This window comes from Ascaphus truei, chromosome 1 (genome assembly GCF_040206685.1).
Source record: "Ascaphus truei isolate aAscTru1 chromosome 1, aAscTru1.hap1, whole genome shotgun sequence".
Classification (NCBI taxonomy): Eukaryota; Metazoa; Chordata; class Amphibia; order Anura; family Ascaphidae; genus Ascaphus; species Ascaphus truei.
Genome location: NC_134483.1, coordinates 159,708,269 through 159,728,834, shown reverse-complemented (window position 1 = coordinate 159,728,834; position 20,566 = coordinate 159,708,269). Strand labels below are relative to the sequence as shown.

General features: G+C 49.4%; 1 protein-coding gene across 2 annotated transcripts in view; it reads left to right on the top strand.

Annotated features, from left to right (window-relative positions):
- CD274 (CD274 molecule) overlaps positions 1-16,323 on the top strand; it is a 79,656-nt gene extending 63,333 nt beyond the window's left edge. For both annotated transcript variants that reach the window (XM_075596693.1, XM_075596689.1), the window contains exon 8: positions 15,630-16,323. In XM_075596693.1, the coding sequence (XP_075452808.1) occupies positions 15,630-15,652 (23 nt within the window). In that variant the 3' untranslated portion in view covers positions 15,653-16,323. The remainder of the gene's footprint in view (positions 1-15,629) is intronic.
- The last annotated feature ends 4,243 nt before the right edge of the window (positions 16,324-20,566 follow it).

Below are 20,566 nucleotides of genomic sequence, written 5' to 3'. Positions count from 1 at the left end.
ACCCCACCCAATGTCCCGCACTCCGTTGGTGCACTTATGACTGTATAGTACCTGCCGAGCACTCCGGTGCTCGGATCAGCAACAACTTCACAAAGGATCAGTCGTAGGATGACGTCATCTGATCCCCAACAGGACTCTTTGCACGCGGACCACCAGGGGCGATCCCAACCTGGAAACAGTCTCTGGGTGGACCCCAACTTGGGTCCGAACCTCTTAGCAGGAACCGCAGCGTCCGCTGTGTCCCTATCTAATCTACCCTACTGTGACACGCGCTCTACTATAGGCCGTCCCTACAGCACAGCAACCTGTAAGGGCTTAGGGGAAACTCCTAGGAGCCTACAGGGGTAATAACCTGCCCCACTCCCCTAACTCTTCCCAGTCCTGACTATTAGTCAACTGATCCCAGCGCCTGCAGCAACAAGCTGTGACCCACTGGATGTGTGCAGCCAACGTGCTACACAACACTGTGTCTTCCTGTCAGACCTCACGGCACTGACAGCCGTGACCCTGACCAGACAGCTCACTAACACTAAGGGCAGCGTCCCTATCTTGGGCCTCCCTCTAACCTAGTGGGGAGTTGGGGCCTACCTGGGCTGTGGGTACCTATGTGGGTTCAGGAGCTGCACTCGCTCCCCGCACCCTTCCTTCCCTCACAGCTCCCTGACTCCAACTCACTTAACTGATAACTATCAGCGCATGCAGCAACGCACTGCAACTTAACACTAAGTCCGCTTTTGCCTTTCTTCCCTTCTGTTCCCCAGCTCCAACTAATGTAAGTGACAGGGTCCCTAACCTGAGGGCTGTCCCTGGCAACACTCACTCTACTGGGGAACTCAGCTATCTCGGGCCCTGGGGGTGCTGGCCTAGTACAGGGAGTCCCTGACTCCTGTACCCTACCTCCTTCTCTGGGCTGCTCCTGGCTCTGACTGCCTAACGTGGTCCAAACCTGCGAAATGTATCCACTTGCCTTCTGAGACTCCCTAAGCCCTTTTGGCTCCCTGTCTTCACATGGGGCCAGCAGAGGATCATGGGACTCGTAGTCGCTGCTCAGAGCCTTCCCTGATAGGCTAGGGCTTCGTGGGCTTTTTCCTCCCTCTCCTGCGCCTGCGCAAGCTGTCTGGGGCTGCCTCAACCTTTCCCTGACTAACCTCACTCTCGCGCGACTTCTCTCTAACTCTGGGGCCTTGCCTGCGCGATCACTGCACATGCGCGAGCTAAGGGGAAAATGCGGCGCCCTCGCAGCCCGGCTCCGGGAGCGCCGGGATTCCTGTGACGCGCATGCGGCCTTGGCAACCGGCCGCACGCATCCCTGGCAACCCCCGAGCCGGGACCTGACCGCCCTCACCTCTGCGATCACCGGGTGGAGCCGCCATTGGACTCGGCGGCCCCCGCGATCGGCAACCAGGTGAGGGGGGTGCTGACAGGCTGGGGAGACCTGGCTACAAGTGTTTAAGGGGTTAATTGATATCTGAATGTACTTGCAATGTATTGGCTTTGTATTTGCTATGTATTTTGTGGGCAAGACAAGGATGTCACTGGCAACGGAGACGTCTTATTGATGAGGTCAGTAGCACTTTATTTATTTGAATATGCTAGTTAATGTTTTTAATAATGGGCAATTAATCTATTATCCATATCTGGATAATAGTTATTTTGCACATTATTGTACTGTAGGTGTTGGGGGGGGGGGGGGTGTATGTATTGAATTTATAGCACAGGTTTATTTTTTTTACATTCAGGGTTTGTTCCGTGGTTCTGCGTGGGACCTCTGGAGACCACCTACGGGTCTCCTCGGGTTTCTCACGGGTATCAGGATGGTGGTTCCACGGGTGACACATGCGGGGATGAAGCGGTGGCCTCACATCTGTGAGGGCACCGCCAACCCATAGGTGCGGGGATGATGATGTGTGGTCCCACTTCTGTGGGGGCACTGCGGACCCGTAGTGAGCACTCGTGAGTTCCCCAGACCCCCGTGGGAACCACCCAAGGCCCCGCAGACACCTGTGGGTCTGACCCGGGGCTCCCAGACATCCGCGGGCCTACCGTGGGGACCCAATTGTGGCCCACAGTGACCCAAGGAGACCACCTGGGGGCCATGGTGCTGGTGGGACCCACCAGCAGGCCTCCAGAACCTGTTTGAAAAGGGCTGCTGGTACCATGTAGGTCTGTCAGGTGCCCCGCCAGCCCACCGGGGACTCGCATGGGGCTGCGTTATGAACCCTGTTTGTAAAAGGATAAATCTTGTATTTATGGGGGGGCACAGGGGGTGGGTAATGTATTTAATAAATATAATGATGTTTATTGAGGGTCACTGTATTGTTTTTATTGTGGGTACTGGGGGTGGGGGGGTATGTGGGTAGGCCTCCCTTGTGGGTAGTGGGTGAGGGTGGTTAGGCCTCACGGGGTGGGGGGTTAGTGTGGGAGGGTATGTATTTCTGGCTCAGGGAACCCCCTGCTCACTGTACAAGATTATTAAAAATACATTCATGCTGCTTCGTTACCTTTGCACATAGCCGCAAAGGTAGGGAACGATTCTTTATTGATGTGTGTGTTTTATTTATACTGTAAATGTGCAGAGGGTCTTCGGAGCTGAACCGCTGTGGTTTTAGGTCCGGGGACCCTCTGCTTCCCGAGATACAGGCCCCTTTATGGGGTGCCGGTATCCCTCTGCTTGGTTTACATGCCGCGGTCACGTGATCGGGACCTTTAAATGCAGAGGGATACCGGCACCTCATAAAGGGGTCTGTATCTCGGGAAGCAGGGGGTCCCCGGATCTGAAACCAATGCGGTTCAGCTCCGGAGACCCCCTGCACATCTACACTAGGAATAAAAATGTATTTTAAATAATTTTTAATGTACCGATGTTTGCGCAGAGAGAGCAGCGGATCTCTCTCTGCTGCAAACACATCTCGCCCCCGCCGGCCTATAGTATCATTGATGTGCATATACAGTACTGTATGTGTACAGTATGTTAGGGGTTATAGGGGTTGTTGTTATACAGTATATATATATATACTGCATTACAATTCATGAATTTATGCCATCTGGCGGACACGCGAAGCATTGCAGCCTATTAAATCCTGAACCATTATCAATTAACTCATCAACCGCGCGTCAGCCGGGCATGACCCGTGGCTGGGAACGCAAAAGGAATGCGGCATGCTCCGGGTGAACAGCGTCGCATTCCAGGAACAAGCCAGGGACAAACCGGTGATTTGTTAGAATAAAATCTGCTGCAGCAGTATACGTAAGTTCGTAGAGGGATCTTAGTCGTCCACTCCCTTACTTCGGGTAGTACCCTATAACCTCTCTGAACTTCTTCCTCAGGGGTACTCTCCAGAGAGAAAAGCTGATCGTTCTCATCTCGCTCGGGATAACAGCACCAGACGGCCATTCGTTGCACTCCCCCTGGTAATATGGTCGTCAGTCCGCGTTGACGATTGTAGAGATCCCTGTGATGCTCCAAGGCATATACCCGGTTGCACTCCTCTCGTAGGACGAGGTCTAGGAGCGAATTGGCCAGTGGCAACTCGTTGGTCTCTTTCAGGTATGCTCTGATTACCGCTTGTACTATATCAGTGTTGGTTCCCAGGATGATCGGATACTTGCACTGGTTCTGGGGCTCCGGGCATAACATTGCCGCTACATGCATGGGGTGTCTCTTGCCGGTGTTCAGTTGGAGTATTTCCAGTTGAACCCTTACAATCCCATTGATGGGGTAGTCTTCATTACTTAACCCCCTAACCTTCATATGTTCGGCCGTCCTCAGGGGGCAGTGTCTAAGGTGCTGGTCGTAGAACTTGCGGTATATGATGGTCACTTGTGATCCCGTGTCCAGTAGGGCCGATGCATAGATCCCTTCCAGTACAACAGGCACGCGGGGCCTACTTGACTATAAGCTTCCCTTGGTGAGGCGTCATCACCGGGACCGGAGTTAGAAGGAACATCTTCGGTTCCAGTAGGAGTTTCTGGGTCAGACTCTGCCCTTTGTACATGGCAGACCATTGACCGGGCTGAATTTCCTCTATCGGGAGGTTCTTCCTCCGGCGGGTCCTCCCTCTCCGGGCAATCGCTGGAGAAGTAGCCCTTCTTCCCACAGTTATAGCAAACTACTTCGCGGCGTTCAGGGCGACCTTTGTACATAGAGGCTGATCTCTCAGAGGTACGGCCCTTCCCGGCAGGCGATTTGTGAGTCACCTCGTCCCCCTGGTTGGAAGATTTCTTGCCCTTTGGGGCGGAGGGAGCAGAGGTGTCACCCTTGATGTTATCCTTGGTCTTTTTGGATTCATGAAAATGTCGCTGCACCTCATGTCCTCTGATGTGACGCAATAATTCCATGTAGCTGGGTGGTACCGCAGCGATCGGGGCGGCCCGCATCATTATAGTTATGTTATGACCAGTTTATGACCCCTTTAGTAGCTGTTTGAATCGGTACCAGTCCACTTCGGCGGCTGAAATTATGTTTTTGGACAGGAGGGTCCCCAGTGACAGCTGTAGTTTGTGGACGAAGGCAGATAAATCCTCTCCTTCTTTTTGGCGAAGAGCCTTGAACTGGGCCATCAGCTCATCCTCGTCGTCTTCTCGGGTATAGGACGGAGTGAGCATTTCCACCAGTTCCTGTGCCGTAACTTCTCCTTCCACTTCACGATGCGTCCGTACCAGCTGGGAGGCTGGGGCTCGGAGGCACTCAACCAGCCTCTGCCTTTTGCTGGCTTCGGAGCACGACCACTCCGCTATTGCTTGGAGAGTATGGTCCCTACACGTCTCGATCCCTTCTTCTCCCAAAGGCGTCAGCAGAATCCCAGAAAAGGCCTTTGTTGCAGGGTACATGCAACTACACACGTGGGTTTCTTGCCAAGGCTTATTTATTTAGCCTTAACAGATACGTACGGCGGAGCACTTCGAATGGGCCCTGCCATTTGGCCAGGAGTTTACTCTCACAACTGGGTAACAATAACATCACCAGGTCTCCTGGGTGAAACACTCTAATGCGAGCATTCTGATTGTAATGTCTCTCCTGACTGTCCTGGGCTGATCTAAGATTCTCCCTGGCAAAATGGCCGACCACATCTAGGCGTTTCCTAAGGTCTAGTACATATTGCAGGGTATTCTTAGAAGGGGACTGCTGTTCCTCCCAGGACTCCTTTAGGAGGTCTAGGATACCCCGGGGTTGGCGGCCATAGAGCAATTCAAATGGAGAGAATCCCGTGGAGGCCTGGGGAACTTCCCGCACTGCAAACAGCAGAAAAGGGAGAAGTTCATCCCAGGCTCTCTTCTCTGAATCTACAAATTTCCTCAGCATCCCCTTTAGAGTTCGGTTAAATCTTTCCACCAATCTGTCAGTCTGTGAATGGTAGACCGATGTCCGAACAGACTTGACCTCTAGTAACTTTAAGACATCAGTTTAGCCATGAAATTTGTACCTTGGTCTGTCAACATAACCTGGGGAAGTCCAACCCGTGAGAACAGTTCCAAAAACTTGTTGGCTACTTGCTTCGCCGTTGCTGTTCTCAGGGGGAACGCCTCAGGATATCTTGTCGCATAATCAACTATTACAAGGATAAACCTGTGTCCTTTCGCAGAAGGTTCTAGAGGTCCTACCAAGTCTACCCCAATCCTCTCAAAGGGAACTGACACCAAGGGTAGAGGAACCAACGGGCTGGTTTTTGTCCTTTTGGACTAGTTAGCTGGCACTCCGGACATGCTGCACATTGCTTAGCAATATCACTATGCATCCCTGGCCAATAGAATCGGGATGAAATACGGTCCAATGTTTTATCCCTGCCCAGGTGACCACCCCAAGGGACAGTATGGGCTAGAGTGAACACAGATTTAACAAACGCCTTAGGAACCAATATCTGTCTGGTGACCTCCCCTGTTTGTGTCTGCCTATTCACCCTATATAGGATATCATTTGATAGCTCAAAATGGGGGAATACTATCACCCCCTGTGCATCTAAAATCTGTTCATCAATTTTCACCACCTTGTCATACTGTCTAGCAAGGACTGGGTCTTCCCTTTGCTTCTGGCAAAAGTCAGGGAGATACAGGTCTGGTAAATCTCCAGGGCCCATATCCCCCTCCCTTTGGCCATCCCCAGCCATCACTTGTGACCTCTGACTACTAGAATGGTCACCTTGAGACCCAGATTTCTGCAACCAGTCCTGTTTGTCCAAGTGTCTTTGCTTCCGAGTCTTTTGAACCCGGTGTCTACTGGGAAAAAGGTCTGCCGAAAAGGGGAACAGTATGCCAGGGTTCTCCTGAGCCCTAGAAGGAGGCTCCTCGTGAAGGACTGGGGCCATTAGGTCCAAAAAGAAAGGCCAGTCCCGACCGAGCACAATGGGGGCAGGGAGCCAAGGAGCGACTCCTACTTCGAGGTAAGCCTCCTGACCTTTTACCTGTAGCCGGATTTTGGCCGTCGGATAGCGTTTTACATCGCCGTGTATACATTCTATGCTCCATGGGGAGTCAAAAGAACAAACGTTGGGCGGTAACAGTTCCTGGAGGACCAGAGTTTTCCCAGAGCCCGAATCTACAAGGGCTTGGACGGTTTTTCCCCCAATCAGGGCTGGAAGTAGCCAGGGCTTGTAATTTTCCCCAGTAAAAGCCGAGGCGACGGTTCTGCTGAATGAACAATCCATCAGTGGACAGTCCACATACCGGTGGCCTTGTTCTCCGCAGGCGGAACATGGGGAGGGTTCCCTCGCAGGAGGGGGCTGTGGATAGCGCTCCGCTGGACCGGTTACTGGAGACCAGGCATCTGGTGGGTCCTGTGGGCGACGTCCTCGGAAGTTCCTCTCACTTTGCGACGAGCCGACATCCGGAAGGAGATGTGGGTCTCTGCGGGGACCAGCATTTGGACTCCGTCCTTGCTGGAACCACTGCTCCTTCCGTTGGACTTGGCGGTTCCGTGACGGGCCGTAGGTTCCTCATTGATTCCGAGGTTACATAGGTTCCGACCTCCCTCTTTGGGCGTCCGCTAGTGCGGTTGAGTCGGGTCCAGGACACTCACCTGCTGCTCAGCCCCAAGGAAGTTCTCCACGAGTCGGACCGCCAAAGCTAGGGTTTCAGCAGCGTGGCGTTTTATCCACGAGTGTGCAGAAGGGGGTATTATTTGTAGAAATTGTTCCAAAACCACCTGCTCAAGAATTGCCTCCTTAGTGCACTCCTCAGGTTGTATCCAGCGTGTACATAAGTCCAATAATCGCTGAGCGAGGACCCGGGGTCTCATCTTAGCGGTGTACTTCATGTTCCGGAACTGCTGCCGGTAGGTCTCTGGGGTTAGACCTAAGCGATCCAGTATGGCAGCTTTTACTTGGCGGTAGTCCATTGCCTGATCTGCTGGGAGACCCTGATATGAGGCCTGGGCTTCTCCTATGAGGAGCGGGGCCAAAGCAGTTGCCCAGCGATCTGTAGCCCAGCCCTGAGCTTCTGCGACTCTTTCAAAAGTCAGTAAAAAAGCCTCTGGATCCTCGTTCGGCGCCATTTTCCTCAGGAGTATCGGGGGTCTGTTTGCAAGTTCTGGACTGGCAGACCCCTGGAATTGGGTCAGCAGGTTGGCCATTCTCTCCTCCTATGCTGCCTGCTGCTGGATTAGGAGCTGGGTTTGCTGCTGAAAAAGTCTTTCATCTCTTTCTGCTTGCAGCCGGGCCTGCTCCTGCATTAACTGTCCCTGCTGTTTGGTCTGCTCGCACAAAAACTCTTTAAAAAATTCTTCCATTTTTTTCATTCTTGTGTGTATGTGTGTGTATGGCCCTTTAACTACAGGGGCCTTTCAAAATCCATCCCACTTCTGACACCATATGTTGCAGGGTACATGCAACTACACACGTGGGTTTCTTGCCAAGGCTTATTTATTTAGCCTTAACAGATATACAACACACAAAACAAAAATAGCTTTTCTTCAGCAAAAACAAAACGAAACAGTTTCTCTTTAGCAGACAGCGTGTAACTCAGGCAGCAACCCTTTTCTAAGCAGGAGACAGACAGTTTATAATTCAGTTACTTTGTTTATCAGACCCTGTTTTCAGGAATCACTTTAGCAGCAGCTTACTCCTCTCTCATCAACACACCTTGATTAGGCAGCTGGGATCCAACTAATTATCCTGAGGTTCCCAGCTGAAGTTAACCTAGTCAGTGCTGCACTGCAGACTAGACATAGTTTTCCAGGCATATAACTGGTGGCTTTTGTTTACCCTCTCACAGCCTTTAGTTTCCTGTAGCTCTGTGCTTGGGTCGAGTGGTTACAGCTTCTACTAGTTGGGAGGCTATCACATTCAGGGAAAGATTTCCACTAAGGGGCTGACTACTGGTTCCAGCTCCTACGCTAGGCATGGTTGAGAGGCCGCCTGGCCATCTATCAGGAGTAGGCGAGGTGGGTGGGCTCCCCGCCCAGCTGCTGACTCCCCCGAAGCCGCTCGGGGTGAAGGAGACCTTGGGGGGGGCCTACCCCTTGGGACGTACTGGTCATCTGGGGGGTCGTGGTTGGAGTAGCACTGGCGGATGGTTCTTCAGGAGCCTGTGGGTCAGGGTATATCATGGGACAGTCCTCTGTGGAGGGTTCTGGTAGGTTTAATACCTGGGGAACAGTCTCTGGGCATATGTCACATTCAGTGGCCAGGAGGTAGGTGGCTCCCCGGCCGTCAACATCGAGTTTATAGTCTATCACCCGGGCAGTGGCCAGTCCAGGACAACTTCTTACTTGTGTGCGCAACATATAGAAGTCCGTATCATTGAATACTCCCGCCACTGCAACCACGCGCCTTGGGGACACGCGCTGCGCCAAGGCCCTGTCGAGTACCTCTTACTTTGATGGCACGGACATGATGGAGTTCAATTTGGACAATTTGATAAGGAATAGGGCACCCCAGGTAGGATCTCAGCAGCGCCTCCAAATGTAAAGGGTATTCCCCCACCCAATAGCATATGGTATGTGTGTGCGGGGAACTTAATGTTACCAGGTGTGGTGCTTTACCTGTTAGGCTCACAGGAGGCCTAAACCTCCGCCACAGGGAGCCTGGGGCACGTATAAATAATAGGAGTAACCTCGTATTCGGTGCAGCGCCTCCACCTGCGATGGCTCCCACCGGAGGGGGGAGTGGTTCGTTGCAGGACAATATATATATATCACACACACAGCATGTGAAACAACCAATAACTTTACTGCAGCAACTGTACTTATTCATATATATCAACAGGTGTCCCTCTCTAGAGGAAACACTAACTACTGCGTCTCGCAGGACGCTACCCTCTTTCATCGGGTGATCCCACCCCGTGTCCAGTAACCCCACACAATATGTCCCTTCACCCTAAGGTGAGATAATTATGTGTGTGACTGCACAGCCACTATGTCTTGTATGAATAGATGGTAGAGTTGGTGCACTTGAAGATTACCTGCTGAGCACTCCAGTGCCCGGGCCTGCCAAGGAGCTTCACAAAGAATCCGATGACGGCTGACCACAGGAACTACCGTCCGGGGCGATCCCACCCGGATGGCTGCTGCAGCGACAGCGAAGGTCTGAGCCCAGACCTCTGGATGGACGCGCAGCGTCCGCTGTGTCCCTAACTGACTCTGGATAATAAGGGGGAGGGTCCCTAACCTGGGGCCTGTCCCTGAACAACACAACACTACTGGTGGCTCAGGGCTATCTGGGGCCTAGAGGGCTGCTGGCCTAGTGCAGGGAGTCACTGACTCCTGCACCCTACCTCCTTCCCCTAGCTGCTCAGGTCACCAACTGCCTAACGTGCTCAAAGCCCGCGAAATGTATCTATTCTCCTCGGCAGAGAGATGCTGTAGCCTTATTGGCTCCCTGGGGTCACGTGGGGCGCTCCTGAGGCTCATGGGAGATGTAGTCCCTCTCTAGAGCCCTCTGCTGGTTGGCTGCCTCTCGCGCGCTATCACTGTGCATGCGCGAGCTTCCCTGGTGGCCACCGCACAAAGAGGTTCACTGCGCATGCGCGAACTCATGCGAAATGGTGGCGCTCTGCTTCGGGAGCGCCGGGAGTCCTCGCAACGTGATCGCGGCCCTAGCAACGGGCCGCACGCGTCCCCGGAAACCTCCCGAAGCAGGATCCTACTGCCCCCACTCTTGCGGCCGCCCGACGGGACCGCCATTGGGCTCGGCGGCACCCACGATCGCCAGCAAGGTGCGCGGGGCGACATGCAGGGGGGACATGGCTACATCTGTTTAGTGACATATTCACTTAATGTATACTGTAAATCAGACTCTTACATGCTGTTACCTAATATATGGGCTTCTGTGAAGCATTTGGACACAGGGCTCAATTGATTACTACATTGATCTGCACTATAACACCCTTGGCCAGTCAGCGCGCTAAAAAAAAATATTGATTTAATTGTTTTATCAAAATGTATTTACTGGTGCTCTTATTGCATAAATATGTGTAGGTGCCACACTGAATGCAGTGCACTACTTTCCTCTTCCTGTCAGTGTAAGGGTTACATGAGCTGCTGACCATGTCAGATGATGGTAACAGATGGAAGCGCTGATCCTGCTGCTTCTTGTTTGATATACAGCGTCTGTTATTGCTCTGTTGTTTACAGCAACAGTGTTATTTTCAAAGCAGCTGTCTACAGTAAGTCACAGTTGAATTATGAAAGCAGCATTGTATGATCTTCAGAAAAAAACATATCATATGATCAGTGGGGGTTTTTTTTTTAATGCTTACTGCTTCTTCATAGAAAACCTCACAAGCCACAAGTGTATCTGAATAAGAGTGTGATGCCTCCAAAGGATTGTGCCCAGTTATATGTATGAAAGACGGGTATAGCATTAACCCATTGGTTGCCAGGGGACGCAGCACCAGAGTGCCACAGGCTGATCACGTGACCGCTCTTCAGAGCGATTGCAGCGTCACTTAATCCGGAAATGGAAGAGGATGAATCCTTTTCATCCATTTCCCTATGTTTCAGATCGCATTCCGCGCTTCATGGGAGTGCCAGACGCCATGACGTCACGGCAATATCCTGGGGCACCCTTTGGCAACAAATTATCACAAACAGGAAAGTGTTGCCATGTTCCCAGCAGGAAACTGTGGTTGAGTTGAAATCTGTAATGCTAGTCAATGTTAGAAGCGGCCGAAGCCGCACGGCGCTCATGCGCAGAAGCGAGCGAAGCCACTCCGCGCATGGAGCACATGCACAGGAGCAACCAAAGCCGCTCAGCCCATGGCGCACATGCGCAAAAGCAAGCTGAACCGCTCAGCGCACGGCGCGCTTGCGCACTGACAGGCACCACAGCCAGCACTACAAAACACACACACAGCACACACACACAGCACACACACAAGACACAACTAACACATAACACACACACACACATAACACAACGCACACATAACTAACACACACAACGGATACATTTTATATAGATTATTATAATATATTCACTGTAATGCTTATAAGAAAAAGTGGGGCTGTGTACCGAACATGCACGTTCTAACTCAAACTTGTTTCTGTTCTTTCACTGAAATTGTAATTTAATTATTATGATTTTATTTGTATGAAAGACTTTAGAGAATAACGGTATTTACATCCTTTTAAATACAATTGTATCTTAATTTCGTTATCATAAATCATTTGTATAATCTTTTGCAATTTCTGCTGAAACAAAAACTACTTTCAAAAAACTTCCATTCAATGAAAATTATAAAAATCACAATACAATTTAATTGACAAAAAAACAAAGAAGTTTCACACCTTTGCACACACTTTTTTTTTTTTTTTTTTAGCATTTGCACTGAAATTTCTGTAATATGCGGGAAAATAACATTCAACTATGCACAGAATTATAATCTATATGTTCTGGCATTTTTTTTAGATGATTTGGCTAGGTTTATATTATTATATTATCATGAGTGTAACATCCCGAGCACCAAAAACTCCAAAGACTCTTCAGCACTCAGAGTAAAAACACCATTATCACTCGAAGGGTTAAACAAACTGAAGGTGAATCCATGATACAACATTTTAAGAACACATTTGTTGTTTCTTTGAACGAGCCTCATCTCTTTAAAAATTGATCTTTTTATTATGCTAATATAATAATACAAGTTTCAAAAATAAACCTATAAAGTGCTAAATATTGATGAGTGCGTGGCTTTCTTCGTGGGTTTTCAGCATCTCAGTATTGTTTGCCCTGTGAAATTACTGTGCGATTTCTGTTTTTCACATTTAGTAACCATGGGTGTGGCATGCAAACTCTTTACCAAATTACTTTCTGAGTTGCAATCGTGAACAGACTGTGATATCGTTATTGAACCAATAATATATATATACTGTTAAACATGACTTTTTGAGACCGATTTTAAAATGCCAGTGAGCATTTTTTTTTTTTTTTTAAATAAATGATGTTTTTTTTAGAATGAACCACAAATATTCACAACATCACACATACCAATGGCACTTATATATATGTCTTGTCGCTTAATCTTGTGTCTTGCTGGTTCTGGTCATCCCAAATAGCATCCTATATACTGACATAAGTCAATCGACAACGATCACAGACAGAATTCAGCCACTACAAGCGATGTCTGGCTATTTTTATGTGAATCCTGATGCGTGGTGACTTCTATCTGTGATCGTTGCCTCTTGACGATGAATGCAGGCCCCCGTTTCAATGTTACAATAAAGTCAAATTCGGTCGCAATTACCCAGTGGCACTGATTGACTGGCTTTAACATGTTAACTGCGCCTGAACATGAATAATGTGACATAAAACTATTTGTTGTGATTTAAACTGTCTAAAGCTTTTGAAAGTTCGGAGGCTTTCCATAAATTACCATTTCAAGCTCCAAACTGCCCAGCCCTAAAGACTGAACCCTCTTTTAAAACCTCCATATTAAAAATCCCCACGCAAGTGAGGATTCTCTAGTAATGACCATGATGTGAAGAGCAGAGTGAGCACTGCTGAGTGGCCAATATTTTCAAAGGAGAAGTGGCTTTGCCAGCTGGAGATGTATATGGGTAATGTGTATGTAGCCCTCTTTCCCCCCCACCCTAAGTGAGATTGGGGTGGGTAGGTGTATCTGACTACTATCAGTGTGGTGCTATACCTGTTTGGCAACCAGGAGAGCTGAGCTTCCGCCACGGGGAACCTGGGGTATGTACTTACACTCGGTGCAGCGCCTCCACTGATGAGGGATCCCAACGGGGTGGGAGTGTGCCCTCACCAGAACAACCATACAGTAAATACACACCGTGTGAATAAACAGTATTTACTGAGCAGAAACTGTAACTCCAATAACACCTCTTTGCATAACATCAACACAATATATCAATAACAGTGCATCACTCTGAATGCATACCATCCCCCCACCCACATGTCCATCATCACATTCCCCGCAGTCTCTTGAGTGTCCCCAACAATAAAGACCAGTGTGAGTGTGAGGGATAGCGCTTCCCTGTGTTGCGGCCCGGTGGTGCACTTAATACATACTACCTCCCTGACCAGTCCTGGTCAGGAAAATCCTTGGAACTCAGCAGCACCGCACAGTGATCCCACGGCGTGCTGCGCTGCTCTCTGCAGGAATGGATGCACACGCTGCATCCACAGGAAAGGAATCTCCAGCCGGAATGCTCCTTTAACACAGTCTCTGAACACGCTGTCAGACAGTCAGAGGCCGTCAGACAGCATCCCTCTTGCTGCTCTAAATATGGTGAAGGAGTCCCTGTCCTAAGGCCAACCCTATATCATACAGCTTCCTCTGGTGTCATAGGGGACTAACTGGGCCCTGGGGTATACCTCTACCCTAGTCCCTGCATGCAGAATAACTCTCCCTGTAACTTCTGTCTGATCCCAGACTCTGGCAGCTCACCACGTGCAACTGGCACTGGTGATATACACACACTGAACAACTAGCTCCTAACTCACTTATCCTAACGCGCCTGCAGCCGACACACAGCTCTCAGTCAGCCGGCAGACAGTAACACACGCTGCACACACACTGCACTCAGTACAGGCAGCGTCACATGCAACACTCCACACAGCAACCTGGAACCCTAACACTAACACTAACAGCTACGCACTGCAAACTTCTGGAACGCGTACAGCAACTTGCTGCACACTAGCACTATGCCTTCTTGTCAGGCCTCACAGCACTGCCAGCCGTGATCCTGACAAGACAGCACACACACACGCACTAAGGGCAGCGTCCCTATGTGGGCCGTCCCTCAACACTTACCCACTAACCTGGTGGGGAGTTGGGGCCTTACTTGGGATGTGGGGACCTTACTCGATGCAGGAGCTGCATATGCTCTCTGCACCCTTCCTTCCCTCACAGCTCCCCAGCTCCAACTGACAAACGTGCTGCAGTCCAAACAATGTATCCACTTTCCTTGCCTGGCCTTCCTAAGCCCTATTGGCTCCCTGGTGTCACATGGGGCATACAGAGGCTCATGGGACTCGTAGCCCCTGCTCAGAGTCTTCCCTGGTAGGCTAGGGGTTCGCGGGCTTTTGTTACCCTCCACTGCGCGTGTGCAATCTTTCCCGGGCTTTCTCTCTTCTCCCTGAGCTGTCCCTATGCTCGCGCGAGCTATCCCTAGCTCTGGGGCTTTCCCTGCGCCTACGCGTCCACTGCGCATGCGCGAGACGGTCCTTAATGGCGGCGCCCTGCTCTGCGGCCGCCGGGACCTTAGAGACACGATCGCGGCCTTAGCAACGGCCCGATCGCGTCCCCGGCAACCGGCCGCAGGCAGGGGAAGCCGCGCTGCTCCCTGCTCCAGCCCCCACCCTTGGAAGCAGCCGTCGGGTCTTTCGGCACCCGCGATCGAGCTGCCCAAGGGGAGGGGGGTCTCAAGGAGCTGCGGGAGCTCCAGGCTACATGTATATTTATAGAGAGCAGTATTTTAAGTCTGACAGGGGTTTGGGAAGTGAAGATGATAGAGATATTAAACCAAACAAGAAATTAACATACGTAGAAACGGTAGATGAAAACTATTTGGTCTGCCCATTATTGGGTACACTTTCAAATTTATGGTAAGATATTTAACCTTTATGATTTAAATATATGTAACCTTTTTTCTTATAACGTGTGCTGTGACGGTGCTCGTCTCAAATCAGGAAGCGGACCGACTAGACTGAGGTTGGGATGCAAATAAACCGACCAGAGTCCTGTAAGAGTATCTGTAGTCGGTAAGCAGGCAGGGGTCAGGGCTGGCGGCAGAGTTGTAAAGTCCAGGAGACAGGCAGAGGTCAGGGCAGGCCGAAAGCAGCGAGGTCGGGGTCATGGTCCGGGGTCAGCAACAGGGCAATCAAAACAGGCAGAAGGGTAAAGCGTGACTGCATAGACCAACAAGAGCTGCAAACGTAGGAACTTTACGCGGCGACTCCCACTAGGAAGTGCGGCCTTATATAGCAGGCTCCCAGTAACCAAAATGGCCACAGTGAGCAGAAAGTGCAGGTGAGTTGGAGAACTCAAACTGGCAGCAAAACCAGGCACGGATCGAGCCGGATCCTTACATGTTTCTCCAAATGTTATTTGTACCTACAGTACTCTATAATATATTTTCTTTTACACATAGAGGCATGTATAAAATAATTAGGAAGTACAGTATGTTTTTAGGCTGATTGGAACTCGTTGAGGATTTCTAATTGAACATTTCTTTTTAGGTGATCGGAATTTGCCAATTTAGGCGCGGACAACCTGTACGGACTGCCGAATAACTAGGAAGCTCCTAAAGAAATATCTATTGGCTTACAACCAGATATCTGCACTTTACATCTTGAGAATACTGTTTATTTATTATTAATACATGTTAGTAGAGTTTTGAATGTGCTAATTTATTTATAATCATGTGGTGGACAACCAAACTTAACCTAGTGCCTTTCCACAATATAATAATAAATACAGAGAATGTAAACTTGTATATTAAATATATTGGACAAGAGTATGAAAAGTAATCATGTCTCAAATTTACCTTCATTATATATATGTATATATATATATGAAAAAAAGAAGAAAGAAAAAGCGCCCGATCCTAGTGTAAATTCAGATTTTAAAGGTTTTAATTATCATGAACAGACGATTGCCAACTCACACTTTGTCAGTTTAAAATAAGCAATTTATGGGACAAGCCCATGCACCACGCTGACGTACCTGCTACTTGATCGGTGGGTGATTGAATACAGCCAGAAACATCTACCTTCCCTGCAGAGGAGAAAGGTTGTACCGGCAGCATATCCCACAGCAGGGCTGATTCACAGCAGCTACATTTGTATGCAGATGGAAGACATCTGAAACCTGGACGTCAGCGTGGTGCATGGGCTTGTCCCATAAATTGCTTATTTTAAACTGACAAAGTGTGAGTTGGCAATCGTCTGTTCATGATAATTAAAACCTTTAAATCTGAATTTACACTAGGATCGGGCGCTTTTTCTTTCTTCTTTTTTTCTTAGATATCGTTGGGAGGTTGGTGATCCCAAGAATTAAGCTGCCCAGGACTTCTAATGCATTTTTAAGGATTTGTATGGACATCATTTTATATTGATTATACATTTTTGTCAACAATACAAAAGAGACTTACACACAATTTTTATAGGTATTTTTTCTTTTTTTATTGTTTTTGTTGCCAACATACATTTTTTAATATATTTGTTATTTTTTCATATATTTTTTCACAATTTTGTTTTTTCACCTTTTATATTGCAATTTGCTTGGTTTCCTGTTAATCTAGAAGCATTGTCATATATCTGTGCTGGGTATATCATCCTGCAGTGTGAGGTCTGTTTTGCAGGGTTATAGGTGTATGCTAATAAGGGCGCTGTCTTTTATATATATATATATATATATATATATATATATACACTCAAAGGTAATCTTAGAACACCGAAAGAGAGACGGTTGCATGAATACAAATGTATGCAACTGTTCGGGACACTTTGGCCTAAACCGAGACCAAAGTTTTATGAGTCATTACTAACATGAGAGAACTCTCTTCCCATGAGGGCTAAAGGCCATGTCCATACATACTGCGCTATATATATGCACACACAGCTGTCTCTTACACATACAAATACTCCATGTAATTCCATCGCTATATACCAATACGGACCCCATAGTATCTACACACACTTTTAGTTATGCCACAGCCTCTTACATTCCCACACCATTGATATACACTCACTCCACACACACCTTTTATAAAGCGCTGTATACACTGTGGGCTCTTTACCAATTTATATTACATACAGACATACACCCACCCACACACACACTCTTACATCAACAACATTCAGGGACCATTTAACACCTCAAGTCATAAAACGCATACTGCACAGGGGGGAGGGATAGGCTTCAATCACAGATCACATTCCAGGATGCACTGTTTTAACGTAAAACCCCTTTTTTTGGCTTCATTCATTGTAACAAAGCCGGAAGAATAGATCAGTGTATCTCGAAAGCTCGCACAAATAAAAGCATTTTGTTAGCCACAGAACGGTATCGTCTATTCATTTTTTATTATATATATATGTGTATGTATGTATGTGTTTATTTATATATAGCCATTAATGTACATAGCGCTTCACAGCAGTAATATACGTGACAATCATATAAATAAATAATACAAATAACACAGAAAGGGGAGAAGGGCTTCAGACATAAAAGTAACATTTAGGGAAAGGAGTCCTTGCTCCGAAGAGCTTACAATCTAATTTACTACAATCTAATCCCTACTGCTCCCTCTCTGCATTGCCTCATCTCAGCAGCACAGAAAAGTTACAGTATTATAATCTAATACACTTTAACATGTAAGATGCAAATATAAAACTCCTAGGGTTCATGTTTTAAGACCAAGAGAGGTTTGTTTGTTCCTTTTCTGCCCGCTGCTGAGTCAGATGTACCAGAAGAAGCTTATTAACTATGTCAAAGATCGGTAACCAAGGAGGTTTAGCACAACTCTGAAGTGGCAGGTGTTGTGACACACAAAAAAAGTGAGAATAAATAAATAACGAGAAGCACAGAATGTCATGTAATCTGCAGTAAAGAAAGCCCTGAACCTTTAATGGGACCGGTGGCATGACAAGGCCAAGGGGTCCAACCCCTAAGGAGCTGAGAGGTCAGGTTAGGGATGGGGGGGGGGTCTAGTGGGGTATTTAAGGGAGGGATAATCAAGGAAGAAGGGAAAGGGGAAGAGGACACCCGCATCTGCTTATTACAGTAATTAAGGCTCACAAACAAAGGTGCAATAAGGGTCAGTAACAGAATAAACACAAAAGAAGAGAAATCCCTCAAGAATGCACTCAACGTTATCTGTATAATGTAATGGTTATATTATTTATAAAAAGCCTTTTATTTATAATATTAAAAATAATTGTAACGAAATTGGTAAAAAGAAATCCATGGCCAATTTCTAATAAACAAACAACACACTAAACATATAACAAACCAACAAAGCAGTATACCGCTGTAATAGTTAATCTTCCCTTAAGGAATATCCATCAATCTCTTTGTAAATAATTCAGCCCAAAAATGCCTTATAAGTAATATGTATACCAGGCCTGCACAATTCGTAAAGTGAGAAGGGCCGAACTGCTCCAAGGAAAAAAAAAATTGGGCCGCACGGGTAAAATCATCATCATCATCATCATCATCTCTCCTCCAGCACCTCTCATCATCATCGTCATCATCCTCATATATCTCCCCCAGCACCCCTCATCATCATCCTCATATCCCCCCCAGAACCCCTCACTATCAACCTTTGCGATACTCCCCATCTATCTCTCATACCCCCATCTCTCCCCCTCACCCACACACACAATACTCCCTCTCCACAAACACACAATACCCCCCTGCACACCACACACATCGCAACCCCCCTGCACCTCATATCCTTCTCCCCACTGCACCTCACATCCTTCTCCCCCCCTGCACCTCACATCCTTCTCCCCCCCTGCACCTCACATCACTCTCCCCCCCTGCACCTCACATTACTCTCCCCCCCTGCACCTCACATCACTCTCCCCCCTGCACCTCACATCACTCTCCCCCCCCCTGCACCTCACATCACTCTCCCCCCCTGCACCTCACATCACTCTCCCCCCCTGCACCTCACATCACTCTCCCCCCTGCACCTCACATCACTCTCCCCCCCTGCACCTCACATCCCACCCCCCCTGCACCTCACATCCTTCTCCCCCCTGCACCTCACATCCTTCTCCCCCCCTGCACCTCACATCCTTCTCCCCCCCTGCACCTCACATCACTCTACCCCCTGCACCTCGCATCACTCTCCCCCCCTGCACCTCACATCACTCTCCCCCCCTGCACCTCACATCAATCTCCCCCCCTGCACCTCACATCACTCTCCCCCCTGCACCTCACATCCTTCTCCATCCCTGCACCTCACATCACTCTCCCCCCTGCACCTCACATCACTCTCCCCCCCTGCACCACACATCACTCTCCCCCCCTGCACCTCACATCACTCTCCCCCCCCTGCACCTCACATCACTCTCCCCCCCCTGCACCTCACATCACTCTCCCCCCTGCACCTCACATCACTCTCCCCCCTGCACCTCACATCACTCTCCCCCCCTGCACCACACATCACTCTCCCCCCCTGAACCTCACATCACTCTCCCCCCCTGCACCTCACATCACTCTCCCCCCCCTGCACCTCACATCACTCTCCCCCCCTGCACCTCACATCATTCTCCCCCCCTGCACCTCACATCCCTCTCCCCCCCCTGCACCTCACATCACTCTCCCCCTGCACCTCACATCCTTCTCCCCCCTGCACCTCACATCACTCTCCCCCCCTGCACCACACATCACTCCCCCCTGCACCTCACATCACTCTCCACCCTGCACCTCACATCACTCTCCCCCCCTGCACCTCATATCACTCTCCCCCCCTGCACCTCACATCATTCTCCCCCCCTGCACCTCCAATGACCCCACCTGCACCTCCAATGACCCCCCTGCACCTCCAATGACCCCACCTGCACCTCCAATGACCCCCCTGCACCTCCAATGAACCCCCTGCACCTCCAATGACCCCCCTGCACCTCCAATGACCCCCCTGCACCTCCAATGACCCCCCTTCACCTCCAATGACCCCCCCTTCACCTCCAATGACCCTCCCTTCACCTCCAATGACCCTCCCCTTCACCTCCAATGACCCTCCCCTTCACCTCCAATGACCCTCCCCTTCACCTCCAATGACCCCCCCCCTTCACCTCCAATGACCCCCCCTGCCCCTCCAATCACCCCCTGCACCTCCAATCACCCCCTGCACCTCCTGCACCTCCAATGACCCCCCCCCATGCACCTCCAATCACCCCTGCACCTCACATCACTTCCCCTGCACCTCACCCCCCTTCACCTCACCCCCCTGCACCTCACCCACCTGCAACTCAGCTCAATGCACCTCACCTCAATGCACCTCACCTCACCCCCCTGCACCTCACCCCCCTGCACTTCACCTCAATGCACCTCACCTCACCCCGCTGCACCTCACCCCCCTGCACCTCACTTCAATGCACCTCACCTCAATGCACCTCACCTCACCCCCCTGCACCTCACCCACCTGCACCTCACCTCAATG